This window comes from Toxorhynchites rutilus, chromosome 3 (assembly GCF_029784135.1).
Source record: "Toxorhynchites rutilus septentrionalis strain SRP chromosome 3, ASM2978413v1, whole genome shotgun sequence".
Taxonomy (NCBI): domain Eukaryota; kingdom Metazoa; phylum Arthropoda; class Insecta; order Diptera; family Culicidae; genus Toxorhynchites; species Toxorhynchites rutilus.
In genome coordinates, this window is record NC_073746.1 from 202,529,522 (window position 1) to 202,548,875 (window position 19,354).

Sequence of the window (19,354 nt, forward strand, 5' to 3'; positions counted from 1 at the left end):
ACTCAGGCCATCCACGGAGAGCAACTACGAAATGTACAGAGTACCCAAGATCAAGATCAAGTTCAACAGACGACGTCGAATGTTACGTCTCAACATTTCTTGTTGTCTCCTATATAGTATTAGCATTTATTACAATCAAAACGAGCGCGAAACTAATCTGTATTTCACTGGTGTTCAACCAAAACATAATGTATATATATATATATATATATATATATATATATATATATATATATATATATATATATATATATATATATATATATATATATATATATATATATATATATATATATATTTGAGTATATTATCGAAAAAAACATGTGATAAAATAACAAATTCAATGAACTAATGTTTAAAAAAAACGCACGCAAAAAAAGCAAAAACGCAAAATCAGAACGCACATAACCTAAAACAATATCAATGGTGATCAATTACACCAGGAACGACCGTTCATTTAAGATTGACAGCTTTTACGTAGTTTTCGGTGTTTGATTGCAAAGATAAAAACGCGATCGTAAACTAAGCTTGTGAAGTTCTCACAACTTGGAACTATAGAGCAACAACGCACTATCATCTGATCTGTTCAGAAGGCACTCTACTGATGCCATCGGTAATGAATAATATGGCTTTGGGTGCGAGGGCGTCTTTAAACGCGTATTATATAAAACCAATTATGTCTCTGGTTTGTTTTACATGGTCCATTTATTTGGAGTTTAAGTTGCGAATAAATTATATCCGCATGCCCACGTATAATATCGAGAATGTGTATGTTTATATAATGTATAAAATAACACTATACCGTTGCACCCAGTTTAGTCAGATCAGTGGAGCGAAGAAGATTGATACACAAAATCTCAAACAGCTGTGAATTAAGTGATTGATACGGAGAACTTTGGTACGTTATGCGTGCAGATTTCGTTTTTATTAGATGGTATATTGTGTATTATAAGTGATACATTTTTCTGTAACCCGCATGGCATGCATTATTGAACGGACTTTGAATGTTTTCTTAGTATTTTTTATTTTAAATTGCAAAGCAAAGGTGAATTCATGCTGTCTATGCTGAATAGAAAATGAAGTGATATAATTAGATTTTAAGTATCCGTCCTTTACGATGCAAAAACTTAAATACCTGTTCAATTTAGGACTTTGTTGGTTACACATGTTATATTGAGGTATCAGTGTATATTACCCAATTGTAGTTCCTTATTTGATTCATCGATGACGTATGATATACAAGAATGTTAAAATATTTGGGATTATTTAACTAGAAGTTTGTGGAAGATTGGAGTGGGGAACATTAGATAGGATTTTACGTCGTGGAATTCCCCAGGAGATGAAGCGTCTTTTCTTTTTCAACGGCGCTATTGTTTCCAAAGGTGGCGGTTTCTAAGTAGTATTCATTACGTCACTCGCGTCATTCGTACTCCGTTGAGACTTTTGTGCCAAAGAGGGCGTTTCTTGAATTTCCTTATATATCAGAGCGGACTATTTCACACTCGTCATATGTTATTCTTAGTTAAACTCTTGGAATTCCTTTTACAATATGGTTTTACGAGTTGAACTCCTATATACTTGGTTTCGTAGTATATCAATCATCAGTTTGGTTCCTAGTTGATATTCTTAACAGTCTCAAATTCCGAACACTTCATTTTCAAATGTAAATATACTAAATCTTATTGTTATAAATAACTGAATGATGAAAACCCTTGCATTCTTTAGGGTGGAGGCCTCAGTTTAACATCAGTCCAAACAAGTGGTAAAATGTTTGCGTTAGCATATTCCGTAAAAAAACAAGACTCGTTAATTTTTCAGTTTGTGTAGTTGTCTCAACTATTTTGTTTGCTGTTCCATATTAAGTCAAGTCAAGTTAAGGAGGGAAGGGGGGCGTGGGGGTAGGGGGCCTTTGTCTGGAATGTCCAAAATAATGAATTTTCGTGATTTTTTTTTATGTTAGGAGTAAAGTGAAGTGTTCGGGTATTGTGGTTATTGTTTGAGGTATATTTGAGGATGTAATAGGAGTATCGGTAAGTTTCTTCGTTTTTGTTTAAATTAATGTTTTATTCTTCAAAATGGTTACAAATTTATTTTTCAAAGTATTGCCCATAGCTAGTTACAACTTTTTCCCATCTTTTTGGCAATTCACGGATCCCTTTGCGAAAATAATCGTCCGGTTTGTCGGCTAACCACGAATCGATCCAGTTTTTGACTTCATCAAAGTTGAAGATGGGGTATCCATGCGTTGTCCGACGTTTAGGATTGTCGTAATGGACCCACTTTACAACGCCAGTAACGATTCGATGCAAAAAACCCTTTCATTTATAAAAAACGGCGTTCGACGTCGCGTGGCTTCAATTCATACGGCACATAATGTCCTATCTTTCGGATCATTCCCATTGCTTTTAAACGATCGGATATGGTTTGCTGAGCTACTCCAAGTGTTTCTGCAAGTGCTTGTTGTATTTGTGACGGATCTTGATCGAGTAAAGTTTCCAATTCTTCATCATCAATTTTTTTGGCGGTCCGGAACATTCTTCATCTTCCAAGTCAAAATTACCATGCAAACCACGTCTTTTAAACCATGCAAACCACGTCTGACACGTTCGCCCAGTTGGAGCATGGTCACTATAAACTTCCACCAAAATGCGATGACTTTCCGCAGCTTTTTTCTTCATTATAACGTAATGAAATTACAAAATTTAATAATAAATTTCAGCCAAATCGGTCGAGTAGATCCTGAGATATCGATACCACCAGTCGGAGAAACATGGTTTCGAGAAAAACGCGTTTAAAAATTCGTATAGTAATATTATATCCCTTGAGGTGACCTCATACTTTTAGCTCTTACTTTCGAACGAAATCAAATATCGAAAAATCCTTTTAGGGCAACATTTCTGAGGCCATACGCTTTCCAAAAATAAAAAAAAACAAAATTCGATGTTTTCGACCTTCCAGACCGGGATCCCCCCTTAAGTTAAGGCAAGGTAAGAAGAAGAACCTTTTCTTCTTCTTAAACGTTCCTAGAGGAAATTTGACCTTCTCAACGTGAGTATTACTTGCGTCATTTTTCTTAGTAGCGTTTAATTGAGATTTCTATGCCGAAAAACACGCCTTGAATATATTCTGGAATGGTAAGCTCTAGAATACGCGTGACACAGTGCAAGTCGGATGAAATTTCTTTGGCAAAAAATCCCCCGGCCAAAACGGGAATCGAACCCAAACCCCCGGTATGATAATGTGGGACGCTAACCACTCGGCCAAGGGAGCACAAGGTAAGAACCTACTATAAATATATGAACAATTGATCTTTTGTACAAAAATCTTTATTGAAATTAGTATGTAAATAGTGTTCGGAATTTGAGACAAGTGTTCGAAATTTGAGATAAAACGGTATATTCTTTCAATGTTGCTTCTGTACATATTGGTACATATATGTACGTATCGAATTCTTGCGAAGGACTTTTTGTTCTGAACAATTGTTTATCAATTTAGTTCTTTGAATTGTTGAAAAGCAGTCAATTGAATTCCTATTATAATCTGAATTGTGAACCTGAAACCACCTAAACCTTCTTTTTCAATAGTCTCACTTTGGGAATGTGTTGTCAAACGACAACGTGCGTTTTGTGGTCATTATGTCTGGTTTATGTGCCTCAGGTAGTTTTTGAAGAAGACCTACAATGTCTGTGCGTACTTAACTAATCTGCTGACGTATTTTACAGTCATATCAGCCGGTTTTGCTTGCTTAATGTACTTCCATCCTTTCGCGCTCTCAACGTCATGATCGCTTTCGGTGCGAAATCATTTATATCTCGCTTACGTCGAAAATATGTTCAAGTTAAGCAACAAGCAAACAAAAAACATTTTGACAACAGTTAGGCTAGAACTCGTGTGAACCTTATGCCTTCAGAACGAGTATTCACTGCCACGTAGAAGTGTCAATCCTTGTCATTCGTTTTTTAATGATTATTTCATGTACATGTTGGCCACGATTACGGTTTTGGTGATGCATATGTTAAGTCCAATTTCGAGTTACTTTTGATGTGGGGCTACGTCTAACCGGAGTATATTGGGGTGAAATGAAAACCTAAACACAACACAGAACATGCAGGAAAAAATTAAAAATTCCGAATGCTTATAACTCGAACATTTCTCAACAGATCGGAAAGATGTTTGTATCAATTGGTAGGAAATATTTATATGCATCTATCACAATAAATAACATGTTCTTCTTCATGAGATAAATAATTGAATAACTGTGAAATGTCAAGAGTTATCTAAACGCCCTAACTGCCACGTTTTGTTTGGGGCGATTCACGGTTTCCCCAACACAGACTTCTCAAATAAATGTACTTGAGGGAATCCGCTTTGCAAATACATGCAAGCTGGGGGAATTTTTGTTCCCACCGAAATATGTTCCCTAACACAGCCATCAAAACCAAGGTGCCTAGGGAAATTGGAATTGCAAATACATGTAACTGGGATAACTTTTGTTCACACCGAAATATGTTCCCTAACACAGCCATAAAAACCAAGGTGCCTTACATTACATGGCGTTTGTTCAAATTCTTTACTCACACATCGAATATACTGAATTCAATTGAATTTGAAAATTTATTATTCGATCAATATTTTTTTCAATACATTTTTTCGAGTAATCAACTCGTATGATGTTATCTTCTAGTAATTGAATCAGGTTTATCGGTATAAACTAGAGATTTGACACACCCCCACAAAAAATAATGCAAAGCATTGTAAGTTTTTGTATAATGAAATGGCAATGAAAGCTACACAAACTTATCCTTGACACATAGCACGAATCACGCGTGATCTGTTAAAAACAGTCCGAGAAAATTTGTATTTATAAACAGTATGTATGCAACAACCGAAAGTGAACGGAAACTTTACTGAATAAACATTAGCTGCAATTCTAGCTTCTTTTTGAGATTATCTCTTGAATGTAATGCATCATGTAAATATACTTTATTCTTTCTATTTCAGGACGATATGGCTCAACCAACACTATTATTGATGATAATAGTACTTCATGTGTGTAAAGTTCTAGGTATAATGCAGCATATAAATAAGTGCAAATCACTCGAAGGAGAATAATGTTTCCGCATTCCCCGTTTTATTCGTATTACGAATACAATAGCGTATCACGGTATAGTAATTATAGATTCGGAACAGGGCGTTACACCTACGCGCACGAGGCGACCTCCAAACATAGCGTTGAACGATGTGTTCATCTGAAGGTGTATTAAATACATTGTAGTTATTTAACTGAAATCGTCCACCGACAACATGAAGCACGTGAATACAGTGTTCCACTATATTGTTTTTTCATCGATAATTTTCCATCTCATTTTAAGGCACTCTCTCCGTATATGAATTATTCAATTAATCACCTTCGATGGAAGTGAGAATTTGTCAAAAAAAGGTAGTTTTCTAACTTTTTGTTGAAATTAGAGTAAAACGCAATTCTCATTACGTAGATAGGTCCGAAAAAAAACAACGTCTAGGGGCGGTATAATAAGTGTTAAATTTCGAGAATTGCTACTAATTATGAGTGTATTGGTGTATTTATGCATGTACATTGCAACTTAGTTGTATATGTTCAATTTTATGCTTGACCCATTCTCATTCCCACTCAACTTGCGATTATTAATGAGATTATTTCGAAAATGTCGAAATTCCAATGGAATATTTTTTTGATATTCAAAATCAGCAATGACTCATCTGACAAGACTTAAAATAATCATTCTATCCTATATTATAGTAGTTCTGTATAATACTGGGCGTGAGATTTTTCTGGGGTGTAATTTGATGGCTATCTACATATCAAACTTTGATGAATTATTAAATAATAACTATTTGTACTAAGTTAAGTATCATGCGTTGGAAGTAGTGAAAATATGTCTCCTATTAAACGGCTCACAGCTTTCAAAAATATTCGCAATATTTGTCAAGACTTTCTTTCGTTTTTGACCCAATCTCACCCCCATGACCCATTCTCACCCCTATCGACGGTACATTGATTGCACCATGCTGTTTTTATCGTGAAATTTTGTTATTATTTGTTTAGAAGAAGTCATAGAAAATATGTCACCGAAAGTATTCTACTTTGCTATGTAACTGCGGGTTTCGGTGCTCAGTGGCACACACGAAACTCCTTTAAAAATGCCTCAGGGTCGGCATACGCTCTTTGCCTGCTTGGGAAAAAACCTCGCGTTAGGCTACGTTGCCTTACCACCTACTTCCTTAGCCTATGCTTACCTGGAAGCTAGATAGCAACGACTCGTTGTTCCGGTTGTAGGGCTACTTGCTTGCCGTCTTCCTGGAAATTCCACTCGCGAGTTTCCGTAACTTTCCTAATTCTCCGCGAGCACTCGCGGTTAACGCACGATCGAATTTTTTCTTCGTTTCTTGAAACCTCCTTCAAATTCTCCGTTTTTACCAAACTTCCGTCCGCGCGAACAATAGGCTTTCACGCGCGAAAAACCTCTCCTATTTTTTCAAAACTCGACCGTTCCGTCCAAAGGATTCTTTCAAGTCCCCTTTATACCTTTTCAAGCTTGGTCGTCCACCTCTCGACCCGGTATTTACCCTCATGATCCCAGGTCCAGGTCCGAGTTCCCATTTTCGGACCTATCTTAATATTTGCCGCCCATGCCAATGACATCTGATGGCATCTCCGGTTAAGGGCCGTGTACCCAGTTGTGGCGGTGCAAGTGAGGCGTGAAGCGATGAAAATTCACGCAACCCCACGCTAAACTTTTTCCGATGGTGATTTATCGAAATTCGGGTGTCTCACACATTCACCTCCACGAACAGTCACAGCTAGCTACTGCTTTTTGTTATCTTTCGGACAGTGTGGACTAATTCCATGATGTTGGTGCCTAACCTAACCTAATGCTAAATTTTAAATCGTGAAAAATTATTGGTTGGGCACTTCGGCAGGGAAAGAGGAAAGAGGGAGAATTCAAGAAAATACTAACATAAAAAATATTATAAAATATTCCACAATACGATAAAATTCATATTTAAACCAGTTTTTCGGACAGAACATGTTGTCGCGTCCCAGAATTGTGCCGATTTTTGCATGGTTATTGCAAATTCTGTGGAAAAATGGACATACTGGAATTTACTATCATCACTGGTATACGGCCTCCTTTGCTGCAAAAAGTGATGGTGAATGAGATCTTCCGATTTTCCTGGGTAGCCATATGCTGAAAGTAATATTCGAATGAAAATGGCAATGAATTATGATTCGTATGAAGTCAATTCCATGGGAGGTAACACCATTTATCTGTGTTTGAATTCAATTTCAATCCGATAATAATTGATCAATTTGAATCTTTCGTTACTTAAAAATAGCCATGAAACCATACACATCACCATTCTTCTCCATATCACGTTGCTTGCGACACGTTGGAAGCTCAACTTCATGCAGTATGTTCACCGGGTTTGGCTCTTTACTATTACTATTTCTTCGCAATGATGGGCTACTCATTTCCTGAAGATAACCCTCGATCAACAGTTTATATTTTGGACGAACTTCGTCAAGTTGAACGCGTTTTCCGAACTATCGATTTAGACATTTAGCAGTACTTCCAGGCTCAATATGTTCATTGGTGCAGTGATCCGTTCGAAGCCAGGAAAAAAGTTAACGATCATTTGCATTCCTTTTTAGCTCAAGGATGCGCGAGGAATCCTTGTGGTGTAGGAGCACAATGTCAAGAAACGACCTATGGACGACCTGTTTGTTCGTGCCCAGCAGGATATAGCGGAAACCCCTTGACACAATGTAGAAGGTACATTACAATTATTAATAAACAAATGAATAAACATTGATTCTCTACATTGATTGCAACATTTTTCTTCAGATCGGAATGTTTAGATAGCAGCGAGTGCAGAGGTGATCAAGCTTGTAAAGCCGGCAACTGTGTCAATCCATGTTCTGGAGTTTGTGGAACCAATGCCAATTGTGAGGTATGTTCAGAATATTTTATATTTGAACCAATAGTGTTTTTTCATATATTTTTTTTATTAAATTCATGTAATTCGTATAAATTCGAACAATAATTTGATGTAATATTTTCGTACTGAAAACATAATCTGTGTATGCTACAGTTTCAATTAGGTTTAACGGGTCAATGATTGTCTTACCCTCACACAAACCATGTTTTTATTGAAGTACAGAGTCAGTGAATCATCTGAATCCGAGTTTTACGAAAATTTACCTCCATGGAGGACCAATATGTGTCGATGAAGCGGAGTTCCTGAGTGTTTGAAAGGTCTAATTCTTTTAGAACAGAAACTACTTTATTGATGTGGTTCCAGTCTCAGACTGGTCAGGCGTAATGATAAGATTCCGATTTTGGCTAAAACAGTTTCTGGCATTCATGAGATTTAAAGGAGGCTTTTGGGGGCGTTCGTCCTGCTAGATTCGTCCATTGACGGACCCAGTTGCGATGAACCTCCGGCCGGTACCTCATACTGCGTATTTCCCCGTCCATGGCAAACCTCGAAGGAAAGAACAATGGTTTGGACATTCCTTTCTTGCAGACTTGGCGTGGAAAATCCTTGGTGCCGGACGTTAAGTATTTGGTCCCCTATTATTCGTTACCGTCCAGCGTCAAGTAAGTCTCGCCATTCATTATGACCATGACGTCGCGCTTTGTCGAAAAGATGTTTCACACCTTTAAGCCGCTCCTTCTGGGTTACTAATGGCTGCTTAGACACGACCGACATCTACTGACACTTCTGAATAAAAATGTCCATTTTGGCCAGGTACTTCTTCACCATTTGGCCGGGTGCTCAGACCTCCCGGCCCAAGGTATGGAACGATTAAACCACCTTGGTCTCGGTCTTCCTATTCAGACTCTGCTGATTTTGCAGTTGCGCAGCACCGTTTCGTCGGGTAACCGGAACCAGATTTCCGCTCGCCGCTGTCGTCTTATACGTTTTTTAGGGAAATAGGGTTTTTGATAACGACACCGAAATGTACGGCTTTCGGGATGAACAATAACAGACTCTATCATGTAAAATTTTTTGAATGAAGCTAAAACATCAAATAAATTTCTAATCGTTTCAATTTTTCGACGGAAAAGTGCTTGAGAATAATTTGGACTAGTGTAGATAATAAAAAAATGGCAGTAATGTTAGATGAAATAAATTTTGATCAAATCATCAACATGCAGAATTGAATGTTGATAAACGACACTTCGAAGTACATCTCTCTCTCTCTTGTGTTTTTCAGACTAGGAATCATGTTCCGGTTTGCAGTTGTCCGAGACATATGACTGGTGATCCGTTCGTAAGTTGCCGTCTTATAGATCCAGGTTAGTTTTGAGTTGCGTGCTTTTTAAAAATTCTCTCAATCAATCTATCATTTACAAATATAGAAGAACTATGTCGCCCTAGCCCTTGCGGATCGAATACCAAATGTGAAGTGATCAACAATGTACCGACATGTTCATGTTTAGTTGGATTCATTGTAAGCTTATAATTTATTTCATTTTTCCTGGTTTACGTCTATATATCTGACTTTCAGGGCTCACCATTAACCGGATGTCGCCATGAATGTGAGAGTGACATTGAGTGCGGAACACAGGAGTTCTGCTCCCAGTATAAATGCGTTAGTGCTTGTTCACAATGCGGGAAGGGTGCATCATGTACGCGTGTGACGAATCACAGAGCGATTTGCGAATGTCCAAAAGGACACATTGGCAGTCCATACACTGGCTGCCGAGCAGAGTGTTATGGAGACAGCGATTGTTTTCCTGGTAAACCCGCCTGCATATATGGTGTGTGTAAAAATCCTTGCGAGGGATCTTGCGGAATTAATGCAAATTGCAACCTTCGAGGTCTCACCCCCGTGTGCAGTTGTCCACGAGATATGACCGGTGATCCTTTCGTGAGTTGCCGTCCGTTCACCAAAGAAGACCTGTGTAGCCCAAACCCCTGTGGCGTCAACGCCATGTGTACGCCTGGGTACGACCGAAGCAATCGTGAAAGGCCTGTATGTACGTGTCCGCCAGGTTTCACTGGAAATGCGTTATCGAATTGCGTGAGGGTATGTTATATGGGAATCTGACAAGCTATTGCAAGGAAGCATTATTCATATATTTTCATTTCCTTGGAATCTTAGGGGGAATGCTTGAGCGACAGTGAATGTCCAGATCATAGAGCATGCATTGATTATCAATGCAAAGACCCCTGTATTTCTCAGTGTGGAACAGGTAGACAACAAAAATATTATTTACTTCATAGATGTTATGTGTTACTTTATTGTAGGAGCTCAATGTCAGTCTAAAAGACACATTGCAGTTTGTACATGTCCTGTTGGTACACAAGGTGATGCTCTAACACAATGTAGGGCGATAAAAAACTATGCAGTGGCACGTTACCATTAACAGTATTGCTGGGTGCTGGATGATTTGTAACTCGTCTAATAACCAAACTTGTGGAGTCTTCATGGATCGTCAATTCTTTTATTTGTACTTATCATAACTCTACAAGAAGACACATGCAATAATCTTTGCAAAACGCATAATACTTTAATACTTATTGTTGTGTCGTAGATATCACAGTCCTTACGAAATACATGTAGTATTCTTCTGCTCGTTGGATGAGCTCTTCTCAGCACTGCCCAAATTCACATGGTTGACGTAAGCACCAACATGACCAAAATTCACTTTTTTACTGATTCAAATTTTTTATCATGATATACATACGACAAAAATATAAACATGATAGGTTTTTTTCCCCAAAATATATATATTTTATTAAGGCAGATGTGGCGTTAGCCTGACGGGACCGGGAGTCCAATATTTTGACAATTTTTGTCTTACAACTATGTTAGTAATATGTAACCGATTACTCGCGGTTGGCTCGAGGTTAGTATTACAAGTGTTCTCATAATTGGTATGTTGCAGTCTCCGATGCTCTGTACGTGTGCCCGACACGGGATACTTCCTATTGGGATGCAGCTGACCATTAATCAGCAACGCCCCCCTAGTCTGTACCCCATATCTAGCGTGGTGCGTCTTTCTCGACTCGAGGAATCCAGGATAGAATGGTCACTAGCCGGCGCAATCATCAGCTCGTGTAGAGTTGTCATGAGCGGTACAACCTTTGGCTCTTGTTGAATGATCAGTGGACTGCACAACCTTCGGCCCGTGCATCTGTAAAGAGTGTGTGTATGTATTGCCGCGACTAAGTAAAAGTTTATCGATCGGATAGGAGGGATATGGAACGGGGACGCAACGAAGGAAACATCATTAAACGTTGACATCGGCGTTTCTGAGGAACAGGTATAGATGAAGCAGAAGATCAGAATCACGGCTACCTAAGATATCCCGGACGCGGATATCTGATTGTCTGCCTTGTGCTCTCAGTGCTCTAGAGAGCAGAGAGTGAGCAGCATGGAACCGGATACACGACCAGACAACATGCTCGATGTCGTGGTAGCCACAATCACAAAGATTGTTTGCTGCGAGCCCAATGCGATAGAGATGCGCGTTTAGGTTTTAGTGATTGGACATAAGCCGAGATATCACGCGAATGAAATCACGACCTACATTCAATCCCTTGAACTATGCACTCGTCGAAACCTTAGGGATAATCGTGTTTAACCAACGACCGAACTCATCACCACTCCACATGCGCTGCCAACTTACGAGCGTATACTGACGAGGAATGTGGAAAAATTCATTATAAGCAATTTGCCTTTCAAAAAGTGTGCCTTCTAAAGCGCCCACCTTAGCTAGCGAGTCCGCTTTCTCATTCCCCGGAATCGAGCAATGAGAGGGAACCCATGCTAAGGTAATCTTGAATAATTTTTCGACCAAAACACTCAATAGTTGTCTTATTCTTGTTAGGAAATAAGATGAGCGTTTATCAACTTTCATTGAGCGGATTGCCTCTATTGAGCTGAGACTGTCTGAAAAAATAAAATAGTGGTTGATGGGCAATGTTTCAATGATCCCTAATACGTAATATATCGCACCCAGTTCAGCGACATACACGGAACAAGGATCTTTGAGTTTGAAAAAGGCACTGGAATTTTCATTGAAGATGCCGAAGCCAGTGGACCCGTTTATGAATGAACCGTCAGTAAAGAACATTTTATCAGATCCAACTTTCCCATATTCTGCCGAAAATATCGGCGGAATAGAATCGGAGCGTAGGTGATCTGGGATTCCATGGATTTTTTGTCGCATGGACAGATCAAAAGTGACAGAGGAATTGCAGAAGTGAGGGAAGCAAACTTGGTTGGAGATGCCTGGTGAAGGGTGCACGTCGTGGGTAAGGTACTCATGGTATAAAGACATAAAACTTGACTGAGGAGTCAGTTGGAGTAGATTTTCGAAGTTATCAATCACCAATGGATTCATGATCTTGCAACGGATGAGAAATCTGTAGGATAATTCTGTGAACCGAAGAGTAAGCGGGGGTACTCCTGCCAAAATTTCGAGACTCATCGTATGTGTCGAATGCAAACACCCCATGGCTATACGCAAGCAACGATATTGTATTCTCTCCAGCTTGAGAATATGAACCCTGGCAGCTAATCGGAAGCAAAAACTGCCATATTCTAACACTGATAATATCGTTGTTTTGTACAACTGAATGAGGTCTCCTTAGCCTCCTCCGTCCTCCAAACATGATAGGTTTGTTCGAAAACAAATGAGAATTATTGATAAAACCAGCCATTCGTACGCAATAACGACGTCGCTATACAGTGACTCAAACTCATAATCGTACCCTACCATGCAGATTTTTTTTTATATTGGAAGATGGGCACTTTTACAACAACTTTTTTATGTTTTCTTTGAAAAAATTAGTTGTTAGAAAAACTTTTTCTCTGTAAAAGTGCCCATCTTCCGATGTATGGACGACTTGTTGGAAATTGTAAGGGCTATTCATATAATTTTTTTGAGAATTTAAAAAAATACGTTTTTGAGAAAAATGAATTTTAATTTAGAATTTTTTTTTTCAGCAAAACTCAGATAACCATATGTTCGTGAAATATTCTAAAAGCTGAAGGTTTAAGCTTTGAAATGACGTATATATCATTATATTAATAGGATGTTTCTAAAGCCTTTTTTTTTATTTTCAAAAGTAGTGGAAAAAAATTTGCAAGGTAGGGTACGATTATGAGTTTTCGTCACTGTCACCAGTCACCAGCCATTTTTTTTTCAAAAAAAAATTAGCAATTTGACGATTAATTTTATATTTCCTTTCGATTGCACTCACCACGTGCTTTCCTCCCCGACGCTACGAGTAATATTTTTGCCTAAATTCGGGCGTTATCTCACAATGTGAGTTGAAGCGTATAACAGTTCGGCTTAAAAGTTTATAAGGTCAAATAGTAAAACTATTTTTTTTACAAAATTCAATTTTATTATTCAACACTAGCTGACCCGACGAACTTCGTCCCGCCCAAAATAGATTTTTTGATTTGAATACTTTTAAACATCCACGTGTTCTTACTAAGTGAACGAGAGTGAGTCTAATCACTGAACTCTTCATTGATTGATTATCCTTTGACCCTTTACAATTTCCTTTTACTATAAATTGTCTAGTACCTCTACAAAAATTCGTCCTTATAATATAAAATTATTTTCAGACACAATTCTCGCTCAATATTCTTCAAGCCTTTAGAAATAATATGTTTCTCCGTTGCATGAAATACCTGTTTGATACAGAGAATATTACAGAATTAAGACAGCTCAAATCGGACCATTCTTTCCTCGGGTTTAGGGCACACCAACACATTTGGCCTTCCATTTTTGTTTATATAGATAGAATATATAGGAATGCGTTATTCCGTCTGAAAATCCTTTTCATCTTTCGAACAAAAAACAATTTCGTTAGCGCCAACATCAAATGGACTAACAACGCTCAGTTAATTGTATAATATATGGGAATTAAATTTTCCGATTTTTCTCTCCGCTATATTGATCTACGGGAAGAGACGAATATAACGAAATATAGATGACTGAAATTGGACCATTCCTTCCTCGGGTTTTGCGATTACCAAACACATTTGGCCTTCCAGAATCACTTCATCATCGGTCCTAAATTTCGATCCGATGTCAAGTAGAATTTTGCAAAGGGGCGCCATCTAGACGTCTATTTTAACAAAAATTGTTTCACTTTTGACACGTATCCATTGAAAGATGGTGCTTTGTGATAGTCAAGTAGATTTTTGCAAGAGGCGCCATCTAGACGTCAACTTTATGAACTTTTCAGCCGAACTGCTAATGAATTATGTTCCCTTTACCGATAATAGGCATTAATCAGCTATTGTATTGTATGCCGCCCAATCAATTCGTGCTCAATTCACGTTTTAATTCTGTAGGTCTTGCTACTAACAATTAAGCTAATTGTGGTCCAGGATGCCATAATATCGAGCATGTTGTTTGGTTATGTAAAAAATGCAATTAATGAATTTAAATGGCTGCTGATTTAGAAGATCGAAAAGGGTATACTGATCGCGATCATAATATTATGCTTCCTATATACAGTCAATCGCAAAATTGAATTCGTGCTAGTTTGTTATTGTTGTGTTTTTCGGGTCTAAAAATAAATAATTAGATGCGACCATTTACCATTTTACTCTCATGCAGTGATAGAAAAAAAAATTAAAATTATCATATTTCCACTTCATTTTAAAATACAAACAAATAATCTCCAATTAAGATGTTGCAAAACTGAGTGTACAGTTCAAGTTTTTCTTAAAACGAAAATTGAAATCAGTTCAGAAATGTTAATAGATAACAAAAATCAATCCCCTAGTACAATGGCGTCTCGATTATATCCCTGGGCGTTTCATCACGTCTCGTTTTTATCACTCTCGAATTTATCACTGAAAATGTTTCGCTTTTATCACGATTTTCGAAAAATGAGGAATTATATGAAAAGTTCAATCTGCCGTTAAATTATTGAACAAAAAATGAAATTTAAGAATAAAAAATATTTTTGAGCATTCATGTCGCCTATCGTGATTAGCCGTATTCATGGAAAAATTTCTTACTGATGGAGCTTAGAAGCATATTATTTTCATAATCTCAGAATCAAAAACTATGAATAATCCGGACAACTTTCTCTTCGATTGTGTGAAATGAGATGAAGGCACAGAGGAAGTTTGGTAAGACTACTGAATAGTTAACATCGTTAACTATTACGTAGTTCCGGTTCCAATTAGTACCTCGCTGATGTGAGGATCCAAAATATGTTCGGTTAAGTTCCATTTTAAACCGCGGGTGAAATAACAGATAGTTAAAAGTCGGAGGTCACATCGCATAGTTAGTTAGTGTGTTACTTTGTTTTCCCTTTCTTTTCATTTTTTTTGTACTTGTTAGGAAACTAGTCAAGCCAAATTCGAGGTATGCTCTATGACGCATGGATAAATTTGAATTGTGACTTTTAATGTTTAAATGTGCCATTTGTGTGGTATTCGTTTCTTTGTGTACAGGAAGAACCGTTCTTTGACCACACGTTGAGGTTTGGATAGGACCACCATACTGCCGTCAATTTTGGTGGCCGCGCCGAGTACGCCTAACATTCGCGCACGAGAAGAAGCCCGTTACGGATCAATTATCAAGCCGTGTGCGAACTCAACAGCGGCCGTGCTGCTGGAAACGCTGGAAACGGTGATAAGGTAGATCCTTACCGTAGATCCATGGTCGCGAGTAGAAAACTTCTTTATCCATATAACAAACATGCACATGTAGGATAGAAGAATAAAATAGCCACACAACTAACAATAGACACACAATAATGCCACACCGTGTTCAGATATTATGCCGATTGTGAGCAAAGACCCATCGGTGTTAAGCCATTCGTTATTAATAAGAGCGAATAGACATGATAGAAAACGCAGCGTACTTTTGGACGCTATGTGTCCGAGGGTTCGAAACCGATGAATATTAGTAGTATAAAAGTGTATGTTTTTGAAATTAAAATTTAATATTGTTCATTAAATGTTTCGGGTAGAGTTAGTAATGAATGAGTTTTTGTGATAGAGTTTCGTGAGTTACAGATGAATTTATGTTGAGTAATAAATATTATTTTTGAGTTTAGAGTAGAGGAAAAAGTCTACATTTACTGGCTGGAAGTGTAGGCTAAAAACCCGACAAAAATCGATTAAAATTTCAGTTGGTCACGAGTCCAGAGTTGGGACTCCTCTTCTTGTGGTAGCTCTTCAACCCCCGCTGCTGTTCTACGAAACTAGGTTCAAGGAGGGGTTGCCGGACTTCGTGCAGTAGATCCAGTGAGGAGAACCTTTCAACGTAATCGGTACACATTGGATCGGCCGAAGTGTCCCTCTGTTGTTGGAATTGCGGATCGCGGACAAACGGTGTCGCGGGTCAGACTGTAGCGAAGGTAAAAGTCGCGGAACAAACCGGGGTTTGAAATCGCCGGGCAAAGTGAAAACACGGCGGTTGGTCTCCCTCGTGGGAGTGGCGCTTAACCCATTACTGCCCAGGTGTACAAGAACTTGAAACTTTCTAGTCCATCTAGGTTTGTCCCGCAACCGGGATTTTGGTTTGGAGTTGTTTGGAAGTTGAGATATCTGACGTATGAAATTTCATACACTGAGCCGATACAGTATCAAAAATGGAAATCATTTGAATATTGAACAAAGGGATTTTATTTCATAAAATTCAACTTCAACAACCATTTTCATGGTTTATTAGCACATTCGTGTACTGCCGTTCTACGCATAATTGCCCCACGGTTCATAGGGATTGCATAGAACATAGTAGAGTTATGCGTAGAACGGCAGTGTATCGGATTTAGTATCACTGAGTATGGTACCGGAAAAAGCACTCCGAAGAGTGCAAACCCACATCATACTTCAAGCAAATATACGTCGTACATCGGTTGCAATACGTACACCTTCGTTGGGTATCAGTTGGATTCGTATTAATGAAATGATTTATTCCGTCAAACCTAACTTCCGATGACAAGAGTTGGCTGGTGAGTGTTTAGGCTTGATCTGCATGAACTCGATCCTTGCTGGATTTATGTCACTCATCCGAATTTAAGGTAATTTTTTCCCAGTGTCTGGCTCTCCGCTTCTTACTGCTACCCGAGGAGCATTCTTGTGATTGGTATCGTTCAATGTTGCTCTCGACATTCACTTGTTTGCCAAAACCGGAAGGGCCGTCCTCCGAGTCACTATATCCAGCATCCACATCGCTGTATCCACCGCTTGGGGGCATGATGACAAAGTCAATATCATTTGTTGACACTAGATTTTCGAAAGCGTTTTCGTTCAAATCAATCAGATAATTGTACAGCTCCTCCGGATTATCGGGAAGCTGATATATCCTATTGAGAAAAAAATATACCGTAGTTGCACAGCGTATAAAATTTCATACGCTCAAAAATAAACATAGATTTTTTTGCGGTTTCATAATTTTCTTCGGATTTTTTGCTAGATATCATTTTTTACACTCGTCTAGTAGTGTTGTGTCACAGATCTGAGCAATTTAGAATCCTTTAAGAGGCAAAACTTTGATAAATTTATGTTTATTTTTGCGACTCCATTAAACTCGAACTTTGCAAGCTTCAATACACAACAAAACAACAAAAATGACAGATAAAATGACACTCACACAAAAAACACTCTTAAATTGTCATGTGGTATCATTCAAAATGCGCTTAACACTTTAGTTTCATCAAAAACAGTTTTTCAAAAACGGGCATTTTTGCGTATTAAATTTTTAATTGCGTATTAAATAACTAATGGGTTAACCCATTGAGGATGGGTTGGTGCGACAGTTAGGAATCGATGGCGTAGAGCAACCGTTGTGCTTGAAGTGGACGGGAAATATGTCACGTGTAGGAAATAAATCTCGGACAGTATGCTTGTCATTTTTCCAAGGAAACCAACGTCCTTACGAGTAACACAGTAAGTAACACAGCAGCTCCACGCTTACTAGTGGGTATTGACAACATACGGTTGATTCTGTTTGTGACTGTTTGTCGAACCAGAATTTACAGAAGATGGTGAAACAATTCTTTGCGACGAAGGATATCGGGTCAAGACCAGCCGAGCCGCTAATGCCGGACGAAGATAGAAGAGCATGTGATCTACTGGAGCAAACAACGAGAAGAGTGGGTGATAGATATGAAACCGGACTTTTGTGACGATTTGAAGACTTCGAACTACTTGACAGTTACAGAATTGCTCTGAAGCGTCTGGAGTGTTTTGAACGGCGCATGAAGCGGGAACCGGAACTGAAGGAAAGAATGGTGAAACAACTTGAGGATTATTTGGCGAAAGGTTACATCCGTCGAGTTACTGCGGAGGATCGTCAGCAATGCGACACTAGGCTGGTGTGGTATTTGCCGCTTGGAGTGGTTTTCAACCCGAAGAAACCTGAAAAATTGCGAATGGTAGCAATGGATGCAGCACCAAAATTTCGTGGAGTATCCTTGAACGATATGCTCCTGAAGGGTCCGGATCAATAAGAATCGCTACCAGCGATATTGTCCCGATTCCGGCAGTTTACGGTGGCTGTTTCCGCTGACATAGCAGAGATGTTTCACCAAATTCTTATTAGAGAGACAGTGTTCCTGATGAATGTCGCTACCTTCGGATCAACATGTTCACCAGCGTTCGCTCAATTTATGAAAAACAAAAATGCAATGGAATTCGCCGAAGTGTATCCCCGAGTTGTGGAGTGCATTGTGAAGAACCATTACGTCGATGATTTGTTGGAGAGTTTCGAAAGCATCGAAGAAGCAGCTAGAGTCATTCAAGAGGTACGATTGATCCATAGCAGAGGTGGATTCAATATACGTAATTTCCAGTCGAACAGTGCCATAGTGCTCAACGGGCTCGGTGTGAAGGAGGATTCGGAAATGCGCTGCTTGGATATGCAGCATCCGGACAAAAATGAACGTTTTTTGTGGCTTCGTTGGCGTCCTAAGGAATATCTTCTGGGGTTATCTACATTGATGCAACCGGAAATTCAAACGATGATAGCTATAAGAACTACGCCTATCAAAAGACAGGTTCTAAAGTGTTTGATGAGTCTGTTCGATCCCATTGGCTTACTATCCACCTTTACGGTGCAGGGAAAGGTCCTTCTACAGGCGATTTGGAGATCCGATATCCAGTGGGATCAACAAATAAATGAGTTCAGCTGTTAGATGATGTCCGGCATCTCCAAATCCCTCGTTGTTACTTCTTGGGAGCAACAACGTGAATTAATGGAGATATGTACCGTCAAAAAGAAAACGTAGCAGATGCAGCAACGAAGTGGGGAAAAGGACCAGATCTCAGATCAGACAGTAAATGGCTTAAAGGTCCGAAGCTGTCGTAGAG

At 38.8% G+C, this 19,354-nt stretch overlaps 1 protein-coding gene across 1 annotated transcript; it reads left to right on the forward strand.

Annotated features, from left to right (window-relative positions):
• Positions 1-791: 791 nt before the first annotated feature.
• Positions 792-10,560, forward strand: LOC129780422 (neurogenic locus notch homolog protein 3). Its single transcript, XM_055788690.1, has 9 exons — positions 792-898; positions 5,002-5,065; positions 7,694-7,814; positions 7,887-7,992; positions 9,263-9,344; positions 9,408-9,499; positions 9,557-10,078; positions 10,154-10,244; positions 10,300-10,560. The coding sequence occupies exons 2-9, from the start codon at positions 5,008-5,010 to the stop codon at positions 10,416-10,418; spliced, it is 1,191 nt and encodes a 396-aa protein (XP_055644665.1). The 5' UTR covers positions 792-898; positions 5,002-5,007; the 3' UTR covers positions 10,419-10,560.
• The last annotated feature ends 8,794 nt before the right edge of the window (positions 10,561-19,354 follow it).

What these genes read in the sequence shown, in the direction of transcription:
- LOC129780422 (XM_055788690.1), top strand. Translation starts at nt 5,008, where the DNA reads ATGGCTCAACCAACACTATTATTGATGATAATAGTACTTCATGTGTGT. An exon ending in TCATGTGTGTAAAGTTCTAG is followed by an intron (nt 5,066 to 7,693) that starts GTATAATGCAGC and finishes ATTCCTTTTTAG; the next exon opens with CTCAAGGATGCGCGAGGAAT. An exon ending in TTGCCGTCTTATAGATCCAG is followed by an intron (nt 9,345 to 9,407) that starts GTTAGTTTTGAG and finishes TTACAAATATAG; the next exon opens with AAGAACTATGTCGCCCTAGC.